Here is a 13,820-nt window from a genome sequence, read left to right as displayed (position 1 = left end):
AAATAAATTTTAAATTAAGAGAAGTAAGTTATTATGGATGTTCCAAAGAGGTGCGCATAATTTAATAAATCTTTAAAGGGTGAGAGTAATTAACCCTTTTGAGAAATAAAATAAGATCAGGGAAGTGACGGGTAAATTGTGATAATTTGAGAAACATAGCATAGAACTAGAACAAAAAGGGACTAAATTGAGAGGGGATTGTTGAAAATTTTTGCGGTCTCCTTCTAGAGGCCACGAAAGGTAGGGGTGGCTTTGAACCTAGCTGGCTCACGAGCGGCTCGAGTTCAGCTCGGTACTAGCTCGGTTCGATTCGTTATCTATCGAGCTCGAGCACGAACTCGACCGAAGCCAGGTTCGATTCGTCGGCTCATGAGCCGGCTCGAAGTGAGTCGGATCGGTATCGGGATCGAGACCGGCAGCAGGAGTGGGATCGAGAGCGGAGGGGGGGGGGGGTGAAATTTTTCCTCCCCTCGTCACCGCCGAGCCCCTCCCGTCGGCTGTTGTCACCGCCTCTACCGCTGTCGCATCCACTCGCCGGCCATCTCTACCACTGTCGCAGCTGCTCGCCGGCCATCTCGACCGCCGTCACAGCTGGTCACCGACCGCCTCTGTGGTCGTTGATTCGATTTCTTCCTCTCCTCGCCGTCGCCTCTGTTTCCGTCTCCGCCGCTTTCGTTGTCACCGCCTCCGTCGCAGCTGTCATCCCCGATGACAGGTCCTCCCCGACGCCGTAACCCCCATCCCTCCGCGTCGTCTCGATGGAAAACCAGAACCTAAGTTCGGGGGAGAAATTAGGGGAGAAATAATCTCCCCCCTCCCCCGCGCGAAGATGATTTCACGCGTGCGAGATCATAAAGAAAAAAAAAAAACTTTTTCCTTAAACTCTCTTCCTCATAGCTCTCGAAAAAATTAAAAATAAATTTTATAGAAATAAGTTTCTATAAACTATTAGTGTCTCATGTTTTTTTAAAACATTTTTCTAATTGAAATTTTTTATTAAAAATCATATAATTTTCTATGTAAGATTTTCATACCAAGATGGGGTAGAAAACTGTATAAAAAATTTTTGAATAAGTATTTAACAGTTGATGCTGTAATAATTTTAGCATGAAACAATTTTTATTGCATTTTTGTGTTTGATATTTTATTTAATTAAAAATTTATCGATAAGTATAATAATATATTAGATTGATTATTAACTTTTATTTATTTCCCTAGAAGAGGCAATAAAAGGTCCATTTAACTTTCGTAAGAAAATTTTAAAATATTTCTTGTAATTTTCTAATAAGTCACTAATAGTAGTAAGATTTTATTTAAATTTTTTTTGGGAATGTGTATCATAGGAAAACTATTTTTAGTTTTTCCTAGAATATAAATTTTCATCTAGGGGCACTAAGGAGGCCATAATAAAATATGGCCAGATTCAAAAATTACATAACAAGTTAGACAACAATTGGAGTAAAAAAGATTAATATTAGTGCATTTTAATCTATTTTTGAAATTCAATCCTGAACCTCCCCTATCATTATATTTTTTAAAACTGTATGCATAATTTTATATATAATTTATTCAAAGCCACCCCTACATGTGAGATCATAAACAAGGAAAAAAAAACTCTTTGTCCCTTCCTTATGGCTCTTAAAGAAATTGAAAAGATATTTTAGTAGAAATACGTTTCTAGAGACTATTAATGGTTTTTTTAATAAATATTGAAAAGACATTTTAGTAGAAATATAGGGACCATTAGTGCCTCATGTTCTTTCAAAATATTTTTGTAATTATAAATTCTTTTTAAAAAATCATATAATTTTATAAGTAAGATTTTCTTGCCAAGATGGGTTAAAAAACCATAAAGAAATTTTTTGAATAAGTATTTGACAGTTGATGATATAATACTTTGAACATGAGGCAATTTTCATGAAAATTTTGTGTTTGACATTTTATGTGATTAAAAATTTATCGATAAGTATAATAATATATTAGATTAATTATTAATTTTTATTTATTTCCTTAGAAAAGGCAATAAGAGGTCCATTTAACTTTCCTAAGAAAAATTTAAAATATTTCTTGTTATTTTCTAGTAAGTCTCTAATAATGATATGATTTTATTTAAAGGATTTATAGGTTTTATTTGGGTGATTGTAAATTGATAGTGATATTTCATTTAATTTTGTTATGTTTGATTATTGTATAAAGTTTATTTATAATGTTATGCAGTGTATGAAGTGTTTAGACTATTTTATGGAATATATAAACAATTTTATGAAGTATTTATGGAATGTATAAACAATTTTATAGAGTGTTTATAAAGTGTTTATGCAAGTATTATCTATATTGATTATGCCCAATTTTAAGTAGAGGTCATGCCGAATTTTATACAAGTATTATATATATAGATTATGCTCAATTTTAAGTAGAGGCTATGCCTAATCTTATACACGTATTATATATAAGTTATGCCCAATTTTATGTAGAGGTCATGCCTAATTTTATGTAAAATATATATATAATTTTATATACATTTTATTAGATATATATTTTTTAAAAAATTTTAAATATATGTTCAGGTTCGATTTCGGGTCGAAGTCGATAACAATTTAGGGCTCGAGCCACCCCTGGGAAGGCCTATGCGAAATTTAAAGGTCGGTCAGAAAAGCAGGAGAGAATAGCTTAAGAGTCGGAGGAGGTGGCCGCCGACGGGCACATGGGCCATGGCACGCTCAGTATGCAGGGCCCTCCTCTCGTCTTCGCCTGCTGTTGTGCCTCTCAGCAAATGGACGGCCGCAGCTCGCATAGTAGCGCCCGACTGGGCTTTTACTTCTGCTTCTTCCTTTTCTTCCTCCTCCCGAACTTCTGACGCCATGAGGGAGAAGAAGCTCGTCGACGGCGGCACGCCCGACTGGGCTTTTACTTCTGCTTCTTCCTTTTCTTCCTCCTCCCGACCTTCTGATGCCATGAGGGAGAAGAAGCTCGTCGACCGCGTCTCTGCCGCCGTCGAGGCCGTCAACGACCGAAAGCTTCCCCCTGAACTTCGCGGAAGATCCAAGGCCGCAGTAAGGTCAGGCATCTTTTTTTCTTTATTCCCTTCGTAAACTCTATGAATTCTTATTTTGGCATCCGGGTTTTTGTTCTGCCACTTTTTTTTTTTTTTCTGGAAATCCTAAAACCATAACTTTGGATAAATTCGCGAATTCAACAAGTCGAATAATTGGTCTGCCCGCGACCTTTGTGCACAAGTTTTTTTTTTTTCTTTCTGAAAGCTAATTAAGTTCATTTCAAATTCTTTATGCACATGTTATTGTTTCTTATATTGGTAAGTAAGTTTGTAATCATTCACATGGCGAATGAAGCTACCGACGGTAACCCGTAAATGACTTTCAAACCTAGGGATACAGATTCAAGTGAATGGATGGTTGAGATTTTCTTGTTACTGGAAGATAGAATTATTATTATTATTCCTGTCGTATGGTACTTGAAGATAGAATTATTATTGTTCCTGTCGTAGGATTTTATGCAGATTGTAGATTAGCTAGTTAAAGATACCATTTCCCATCTTCCCTCTACTTATTACCTGTTCATTTTGCCAAGTAGGTCATCATATTGTCTGTAATTTGCGTCTTTTGTCGTGTGCTTCAAAAGTCAAAAGCAGATATTGGTGGAACTTTAGTTAGTATAGAGTTACTGCCATGCAATCCATGACATTTTTTTGTGAATTAAATTACAAAGATGATGGAAATTCCTCTTACAGCTTCTGTTTGATCATATCTGGCGGTGACTAAAGCAGAAACTTTTAGATTGGGGCAATGTTAGGACCATGTATAAGCAAACGTATCTTACCCACTAAATCTCTTCAAAAGATGCAAATATCATTCCTATGTCAATCTAGCATTGTTGTTTCTGGAATGGAAGCTGGGAAAAATTTCGTATGTTCTTTTTGTTGTCTTGCATTAGAGTAATCAATTGACTAATCCAATTTTGTATGTGATTAGTTGGCATTCACCGGATGCAAAAATGAAGCATCCTGTTTTGCAAGGCTTTGGCTGCCAGATCAATTTCTCTTGCATTGAGTACCCATGTAGTGACTGATAATGTCTCTCACTCTTGTCCTATCTTGTGAACTTGTACCATGAATGCTATGCAACTAATATTGGTTATCTGGTTCTCATTAATGCTTTTTGACTGCTTTCATGTACTAGGCAGACCATGAGAGGTTCTTCAGGAAAAAGAAGAATAGCAAGGAGCATGAAACAATAGAACATTAGTTTTCCTCTAGTTACCACATGAAAAGGCATATAAATTTTAGGTTGGATGCATAGAATAGGATAACAATTATTTGTTTGGCTGCAAGTAGGGGTTACTGGGAGGTGTGAATTTATGGATAATCTGGAATGGAAGACTGATACATAGTGTGTATTTCTGCTCTCTTAAAAGAATTACTCAATTGATCAAGAAACTTTCCAGGCCTTAACCAGGGTCTCTCAAATTCTTAATTTTCCATTGTTGCTGGCATAATGTTTAAGAGGTGGGAAACAGCGCTAGCCTTAATAGTATACCTTCCTGGTATCTAAAGTTGTACCTTCTTTAAAAAAAAAATTGTTACTGGACATTTTTACAGTGAGCATATAAGGCAATTTGCTTGTTGTACTCTTCGACATGTTTATTGGATCTAGTTTTCATGTTTTACCTCAAATTTCTTTATTTGTTGCGCGGAGAAGAGTTAAGCGGTATAATGTTTATCATGCACTTATTAACTGCATAGCTGACAGGATTCTTTTGTTCCTTAAATTTCCTTTGAACATCATTAAATAGTCTTATGAAATAGTTGCCACCTTTAAAAAAAAAATCATGTAGTTGTCTAATGTATTATTTTCCCTGGGCAGGTCGGAAACAGAAATTCTCAATGTTGTGGAGCGAAGGATCTGGCATTCTATGGAAGAAGGCCAGTTTGAGAACTTGCCTGGAAAAGGAAAGCCTCTTAACCATTGTGAAAACCCTCATGCTGATCCAGCGCAAGATACTTTGTTCAGAATCTTATCTAAAAATGGATGTGCACCCGAGTGGGTTGAGCTTAACAAGGAAATTCGATCCAAAATCAAAGAGTGGAGGGTAACCCTCAAAAAAGCTTGGGCTAATAGATCAAATGACAATGATCCCAAATGGATTGAAATCTCAAATGTGCTGAAAGTGCAGATGCATGATATCAACAATAAGGTGAGAACCAATCTTGTTGAATTTTTCCGCTTCTGTAGTTGTTTCGTATTCAATTTTCTTTAGTTTTATTGGGGTGGAAATCATCTAAAAGTAGATGGAATGGGAAAAAAGGATGTGTTGCATGAGCAAAATTACAAGGGCTCAACCTTGTTGGGTACTATTCATAAACATTGATGTTCAAATTTTCTCGTGGGTTGCAGATTTTCCGTTATAATCTTATTGTACCGTTTGGCCGCCAGATGTTTGGACTCAAATGGGAGAAAGAATTGGATCAAGTTGATGGATGATGTTTTTCTAAAACATCTTAAGGTTTTCTTCTTTCGCTTAAATACATTATCTTTGTCTTTCTTCTTCTTCCCCACAAAGTGGAAGAAAAAACATGAAAAGGAAAAAGAATGCATAATATCTTCTCCTCTGTACTTCCAATATGATTTTAGCTATGCTGATGTCAAATATGTATTCTATTTATGTCCAAAAGATGAAAAAATTGGCTTCATTCTCATGTTTGGTGACGTATCATTTGTTACATTTTCTTAATTTAGTGATAATTTTTAGGTGATTGAAAATTTATTTGTATAGAAAAGCACATTGTATTTCGTTTTGTACATTCATACAATATAGAAGGAAGAGGAAGTTTGACATAATAAACATCTTATATGGTAAAATATTCAGTATTGATTTTTAAGGCCAACAAATAAACACAAAATATCTCAAGGGAAGGAAAGTAGAGAAGAACTGTAGCTCTTGGGAGCGAAGAAACCAAGGGAGAGAAGAAAAAGGAAAATAGAGGTGTAAGGACGAATTTGAGTTAAGAAGAAGAGGTTTGCAAGCTCTATCCCATGCCTTGAGGCTATATTTATAGTTATGGGAATGTGTTTACAATGACTACAATGCCCTTAGAGTTACATGATTCAAAAGGAAAAAGTCATAAAGAGGATACACACCAGCTTGCATAATTATAATTTTATGCCATTTCTATGAAAGTTCTTATTTACTAGCCATGCCACCCTTAACACGTGGCTATCTTTTAATATTAAAGGCAAAAATCACAGAGACCATAGGCCCCTGTTGATTCATATATGTTGTTATAGAAATTTAAGGCATCGTTTGGTTGGACAAAAAATATAAAGGTAGTACAATAAATGCGTGCACTAGGAGCTAAAACTTTAGCTCCAAAATTGCCTTCCCTACAATTATGCTGGAGTGCACACTCAGAAAGATGGGACAGATCGTATGTCTAATTTTCATATTTATAGATTTATCACATGACAAATTATAAATTTTGCCATAGGGAACTCGAGGTTATCTAATAATCTCTCTTACTCCTACTTAGTGAGCTGCCCTTTTTTGAACGAAGAAACTACTTTTCCTGCCTAAAAATTACCTAATTTGAGAAACCCAACTAGAGGAGGAAACCATTTAGTTATGCCTGATAGATGAAACTACCCTGCCCCAAAATTATGCAATCTTAGCTTGCATCACGTGAGTATAGGCATCCTCAAAGGACTGCTCATTGCTATTGGCTAATAGTTGAGCCCAATCTCAAAATCTAGACCTAGGGCATTAGGAAGCGAGCTACTTTTAGCTCCTCATGTTGTCTTATAGTTTATTTTTTTGTCATTTTTTTTAATGCTGAGATCTTATTAAAAGGCTGAAATCTATACAATACAAGAAGGGGAGCTTCAAAGATAGGGAAGGAGCCCAGGAAAAAAGGGAAGAATGAGAGGCGCCATATTTGGTGAGAGAGTTAGCCATGGAATTGGCTATGCTGCCAAGAAACATTAAAAGGACTATATAAGTCTTGAATTTCCTTGAACATGAGTCTAAGGCTCCATGGAGGCTTTGATTTTCCTATCATCCAGCTGATAATGAGAAGGTAGAGTTCCCATCACTAATGAAAGGTCGAAGAATTTTTTAGCGAATAACTTCACCCCCTATCAAAGACTTTGTTTTTTTATCTTTGTTAAGTTGGGTCCAAGGCCCTATCCCAAAATAACTAGCCAACTTAAGAATCCTCTTTACCAACTAATAAATTCAAGATCTTTATACTCACTAATCTATGTGGGACTATTCCTTAACACTCCCCCTCACGTGTAGACCCTCTTTTGTGGTTCTACAAGTGGATAATTTAGGAGTAGATAATTTAGGTGTAGGCCCTCTTTTGTGGCTCTATAAGTGGATAGTTTAGGTGTAGGCCCTCTTTTGTGGCTCTACAAGTAGATAGTTTAGGTGCAGGCCCACATATGAGTACCCACTCTGATACCATGTTAAGTTGGTTCCAAGGCCTTATCCCAAAATGACTAGTCAACTTAGGAAACCTCTGTACCAACTAATAAACTCAAGATCTTTATACTGACTAATCTATTGTGGGACTATTCCTTAACAATCTTAATGAGTCAAATGATCAATTGGAACTATGAATATCAGAAGAATCGATCCTTGAGAATCTCTAAAAACTTCACCAATGCCGCTAGGCCTCGGGTTATTTATGGAGCTACCATCAAAGTTAAGCTTGAGGGAGCCCAAGGCTGAAGGAACCAAAAAACTAGAATTGGAGGAGGGGGAACATTGAATGAAGAAACAGCCTTCCATTTCTTGAGGATCAACGAGAGGGGATGGGGGTTTAACCTAGGTTAGAATTGCTACAGGATTTTCTAATAAGGATTCCTTTAGAAGAGGCTGAATTATTGAATGCTCCGTTGTTTCTTTCCTCCCATAAATACCACGGAACAACTTCCATAGCAAATTACTAAAGAAGGCCCAATTGTGACAGATTATGAGAAAATTTCTTCTACAAGAAGTCAGGAAAATAGGCTGGAAAACACCATGCCCCCAGACTCAAAGCTGCAGGGACAATGCAGGAAAAGATGATCGACCTCCTCCCTTGCCTCACCACATAGCTTACACCAAGAATTGATGACAGGGCAACCTCTATTTTGCAATGCAGCACACTTGAGAATCTTATTGTGGTTGTAGACCATATATAATGCAATGAGAGGAGATGTCTTGTTGAGCCAAGTAGCACCTTTTACAGGGACGGCGTACAGAAATCCTCTTTTTGCTCAAGAGACCAAAGGCTGTCATTCGTACCTTGCCCTCTGAAATAAGAGCTTCCCTATAGACTAAGGAACTCTGAAATATCTTCCACTTCCCTTTCAAGGCTCTTCCGAATTCAAAGTTTCAAGCCTTTTTGCCACCCCTTTTTATTTGCAAGAAGAGTCTTGTGAAGTCCCCACCCACACAAAAAGGTTGAGATTACAACCGATGCACAGATAGCAGTTCTCCCATAAGAATCTATGCCCAGCTGGAGAGGTAAGGACATAAACAACAATGACCATACATCTCAAATTTATTGCCACATGATAGAGCTTCATAGTGATGGAATACTTACCTATGTGTATCTGTCTACCATCTACCTTAAGTCCTGCAACAAGCTCACCCTCATGTTTGGTTGCCACAATTGAGTTGGAACCCTGAACATACTGTTGGTGCCCCTCCCTCTCTTCTTGAATTACCCTCGTTCGCAGCAATATTATATAGCCTTGGAAACTTGATTTTTTCGGGGAGAGTCACAAACCATAAATCTGAAAAAAAAAAAGAAGAAGCAAAGAGTCCTCTACCCCATCATCTGACGTGACGGACGAAGTTAGCTTTGTAGCTGCAAATTTCCTTCATATATTGGTTGGTCTATATGAGGGAAAGTCCACGGTAAGCCATGTTCTAGTGTCAAATCCACATTTGGGGTTGAGAACTTTAGGCCAGAAGGTTTCTTTAGATTGTGGCAAATCTCCACAGGCATTGGTAAGGAATGCCTCTTTCATAAGTTTCATCCTTTTGACCCTCAAACCCCCATCTATTTTTTGCATACATACTTCAAACTAGAGGATATTTGAACTTTTTATCTGTTCCCCACCATAGGAATCTTCTTTGGATGGCTTCTAATCTTCTTATTACACTGGCAGGACATGGTATAGGAGACAGGAAATAGCTAGGAGTTGCAGCCAAAGTGGACATAGTTGACTGCCCAGCCAATGAGAGCAATCAGCCTTTCCGTGAAGTCAGTCTCCTTTAAATTTTCGCTATAATTGGATTCCAGCACATCACAAATGGACAGCCCAAGAAGAAAGGTAACACAAGATAAGAGGCTGGAAATGACAGTTTGTTACAGCCCAGCATTGTCCAAAACATATGGCCTTTCAGCTTCAGCATTCAGCCCTAATATGCTCGACTTGAAGCAATTTATTTTCTGGCCCAATATTTTGTCAAACAGTGATAGAAGAAGCTCTCATTGTTCAGCACTTTTGCCGATGGAATTCTCACAAACACATACTATGTCATCTGCATATTGAAGCTGGGACTCTCAACTCTAAGCCATGGAAACCAAACCCAGTGATCCAACAGTTCCGCTGTGCCACAAGTAATATGGAGTTGAGTGATTCGTCGACTATGTTGAACAAAAGAGAGGAGAGGGGATTCCCTTGCCTCAAGCCTCGGGAGCTTTTGAAAAAACCTTTGAAGGTTCCATTAATGAGATGGGAGAAAAAAGTGGATGACATCGAATGGTGAATCAACTTGATGCATTTCCGCCCAAAGACCCTTCTCCTCCGAACAAAGTCTAAGAAACTCCAACTTTGTCGAATGCCTTTTATAAGTTTGAGTTTAATGCTGATTCCTTCATTGCCGACTTCTTATACATGTCCATTAATTCATATGCAATGAAGGCTGAGTCCAGAATATGCGTACTCTCCATGAATGCACTTTGAGTCTCAGATATGATGGATGAAACATTTTTTAACGTCAGTACCTAGGAGTTTCCGCACCTTCCATCTTTGGCAATAAGGCAAAGAACGAGGTGCCAATGCTGTGATGCCATTTTGATAGAAGTCTTCAATGATATCTGTTTTAAGGAAATCCCACCCTTATTTCTAATCCTTGACCAGTCAAGTTGATCCTTGATATAATATTCATGGAGAAAGGTTATTTGGAGAAGGTCCTCATTACGCTTTCAATGGCATTTGGTTATTTTTTTGGCACACTAAACAAATTCTCGTAATGAGATAATGATTAAATTCTTTTTTTTAACTATTTTTGGAAATAATAATGTTCAAAATCTCATTTTTTTTTCTTTTATTTTCCATAGGGATCCAAACATACCCTAATAGTCATAAGTTCTCTTGGCCATTTTTGCCAAAAGTAGGGTATGATGGACCCCTTACTCTTGATCTGGCTTAAAAATTCTCTATTTGAGTTGAATTTATAGCCAGATCAATGCCTGAATGTGTTTTTTGCCTTGAGGTGAAGTAATATCTTTTTTAATTCACGTACTTTGCTTCCATTTTTACTTTTTTTCTCCTCCCCCCCTAAAGTGCCCTATCACCCAGTACGAGGATGCACTTGCTCTCTTCCTTAGAGTGAAGAGATGCTAGCCAGGATTGTGGTCTCTAGTAATGAACTTGTGGTACATTTACTATACGCCACAGAGCTTTCAGTTCTTCCATTAATTTCTTGGCAACATTCATTTCTTTAGTTTTAACCACAGGGCATCTCCCCAACCATACTAGTTTTTCCTTCTCCACTTCAGGATCTATATGTATCGTTGCCTAATTTGTTGGTTTAGATTGTGGTCTATTATTCTACATCGGTTGACTACATGAGAGAAATCCCCACTGCGAGTGTTGGTGGGGTTTGGTTGCAAGCTACAATGATGCAACCTGTTTGTCAGGTGTTGCTAGTAAAAAAGGGTGATAGGTAGGTGTGATAGGAAGAAATGAACCACGATCTTTGTATTGATTAAGAGTAATATTTATACATTTTACAATCTGAAATGATAAATTTTACATGAAAAGATAATTAAAACATGTGATAAACATAATCAGAATCTTATCTGATAACCAACAGAGGAAGATGTTGATCCCTTATCATGCCCCCTCAAGATAGGTCACGGTTAGATATGCCAATCTTGTCTCTTAGCAACTAAAACTGTGACCATGACAACGGCTTTGTAAGGAGATCTTCAAGCTGGTCACCAAAGGCAATATGAGCAACATGAAGTTGACCAAATTGAACTTGATCATAGATGAAGTGATAATCGATTGCTACATGTTTCATTTTGGAGTAAAACACAAGGTTGGTGCTTAACTGAGTGGCTCCAATACTGGCTCCAATATTGTCACAATAGACTATAGGAGAGGACTATAAAGTCACACCAAATTCAGTAAGTAGATAGCACACCCACCAAAGTTCAACAACTGTAGTAGTAACTGATCGATACCCAGCCTTAGTAGAAGAACGAGCAACAATGTGTTGCTTCTTTGAACTCCAGGAAATGAAATTATGCCCGAGATAGATAATGTAGACACTAATGGAAGAGTAATCATCTTTATTGCCAACCCAATTGGCATCCGAGAACCATGTAGAGATATTGGAGACTTACGATGTAGAAGAAGCCCTTTATCCAATGTGCCACTTAAATACCTTACAACTCGTTTGACAAGTACCCAATGCTCGTTTGTCGGTTGATGCATAAACTAAAACATCTTGTTGATAACAAAGGAAATATCAGGCCAAGTGATAGAGAGATATTGCAGGCTACCAACTACTTTATGAAACTGAGATGGATCAGACAGTGAAGAACCTGAGGTTATGGTGAGTGATAAAGAGTTTGTCGACAATAAGGTGAGAATAGGCTTAACATCTTCCATATGAGTCGTTTTGAGCAAGTCTTGGATGTATCTATGTCGATAGAGTAATATGTCATTGCGATGCGGAGCAATCTCAACTCCCAGTAAGAAAGAGAGCCAAAATCTTTCAAAGAGAAACGATGAGTGAGGCAATCAACAAATTAAGAAATATGGTCATCACTATTACCAGTAATAATAATATCATCGATATACACCAGTAGAAACTTCTCAGTATGGAGAGTAAATAGAAAAGTATCAGAGTGAGAATTTTTGAAACCTGAATCAACAAGAAATTGACGCAGTTCATGATACTAATCCCATGGAGCCTGTTTGAGACCATAGATAGCTTTATGAAGTTTGTAGACATAGGTTGGTTGTTCTGAATCAACAAAGCCCAAAAGTTTGTATTGTATAAACATTTTTCTTAGAGCTGGCCTTGAAGTAAGGCATTGTTGATATTGAGTTAACGAAAGGACCAACCATTGCTGACTGCAATACTGAGTAAAAAATTGACGATGGTGGGCCTGACAATCGGGCTAAAAGTCTCATGGAAATCCACACTTGGTCATTAATGAAATCTTTTGGCCACAAGACGTGCTTTGCATCTGTCAATAAACCAATCATAGTGCATTTTGATTCGAAAAATCCACTTACAACCAACAAGATTAGTGATAACATTAGGAGGAACTAGCTCTCATGTCCCATTACAAGCAAAAACATCATATTCCTCAGATATAGCTCTATGCCATTTATGATCTTTGAGGGTTGGAGTCATGGAAGTAGGTTCAAAGTCAGTTTGGATAGTAGGTGGGTGTGAAAGTTGAGTTTTTGAGTTGGTTTATAGATATTGTTTGGCTCGAGTGGTCATGGGATGTTGGGTGAGTTGTTGGGTGGTAGATTTGGTTTCGATGGATGGATGACTAGCATGTGGTGATGGTTGGATGGGTTGTGGTTGTTGATCAGTTTATGTGTGATGTGATGGTGACTTAGAGGTTTGTGAATTATTATCAGAAAGAGGTATGTCTTGAGGTCGCCCTTAAGGACGACGTTAAGTTGTAGAGTCTAATTAGCGTCTTACACTGAGTTGGTACGTAGGTCAACCTTCATGGTAAGGTCGCCGTGGGGGTTAGAAGGGGGGCAAGGAGCCCCCCTCCCGAGGGTCTGGGGGAGGAGCCCCCCAGAAGGTCCATGATATATTGATTGTTGTTTCATTAATAACAATTTGGGGATTTCACTCTTGTATTGCGGTTGCCCTAATTTTCTCTTTATATTTGGGGTGCTGCTATTAGGGTTTTAATAATCACCCAAAGTAAGATCATCGATTGGCGGCTAAGAAGAGGTTAAAGAAAAATACTGTTAGTGTGTGATTTCTCTTGTAAATATTTATCTTCATAGTGGATTGCTACAACAGTGTAAGACAAGATGTAGTCTCACCTTCACACCTGTATAAATCTTGTTTTGTTCTCGTGCTTGTTTTTTCCTTCTTCCATGATTATTATTATTGCTCTTGTGAGTTTGGAATTAGGGCATCTAATTCCTAACAAGTGGTATCAAAACTTTGATTTATGATTAAAAGTAATGGCTGGCTGAGAAAGATCGACACTAGGAATCAACAAGTTTGATGGTATGGATTTTGTGTTCTGGAGGATGCAGATCGAAAATTATCTATACAGTAAAAAGGGGCACTCACCACTTCTGGATATGAAACTAGAAGGTATAAAAGATGATGAGTAAAATCTCCTCGATAGACAGGTGTTGGGAGTAGTCTGGTTAACACTGTCGAAGAACATTGCTCACAACGTGGCGTTGGAGAAAACCACAACGGGGATGATGAAGATTCTGTTCGATTATGAGAAGCCATTCGCAAATAATAAGGTATATCTCATGAAAAAACTCTTTAATTTAAAGATGACTGAAAATACATCAGTG

General features: G+C 37.6%; 1 protein-coding gene across 5 annotated transcripts in view; it reads left to right on the top strand.

The window, feature by feature from the left end:
* The first annotated feature begins 2,624 nt into the window (after positions 1–2,624).
* The window catches only part of LOC137938966 (uncharacterized), a 66,442-nt gene continuing 55,246 nt past the window's right edge, over positions 2,625–13,820 (top strand). For 4 of the 5 annotated variants that reach the window (XM_068784102.1, XM_068784100.1, XM_068784101.1 and 1 more), the window contains exons 1-3: positions 2,625–3,058; positions 4,881–5,211; positions 5,412–5,520. In XM_068784102.1, the coding sequence (XP_068640203.1) occupies positions 2,712–3,058; positions 4,881–5,211; positions 5,412–5,498 (765 nt within the window). In that variant the 5' untranslated portion in view covers positions 2,625–2,711 and the 3' untranslated portion in view covers positions 5,499–5,520. Of the gene's footprint in view, positions 3,059–4,880; positions 5,212–5,411; positions 5,521–9,173; positions 9,771–13,820 lie in introns of those variants that run through there. The other variant, XM_068784104.1, reaches the window with a different exon arrangement.

This window comes from Aristolochia californica, unplaced genomic scaffold, assembly GCF_029961685.1.
Source record: "Aristolochia californica isolate CCGP_79_NKW_82.1479 unplaced genomic scaffold, dmAriCali1.0.hap1 SCAF_8, whole genome shotgun sequence".
NCBI lineage: Eukaryota > Viridiplantae > Streptophyta > Magnoliopsida > Piperales > Aristolochiaceae > Aristolochia > Aristolochia californica.
Note: the sequence above shows the minus strand (reverse complement) of the source record. Positions and strands in the feature narration are given on the sequence as shown.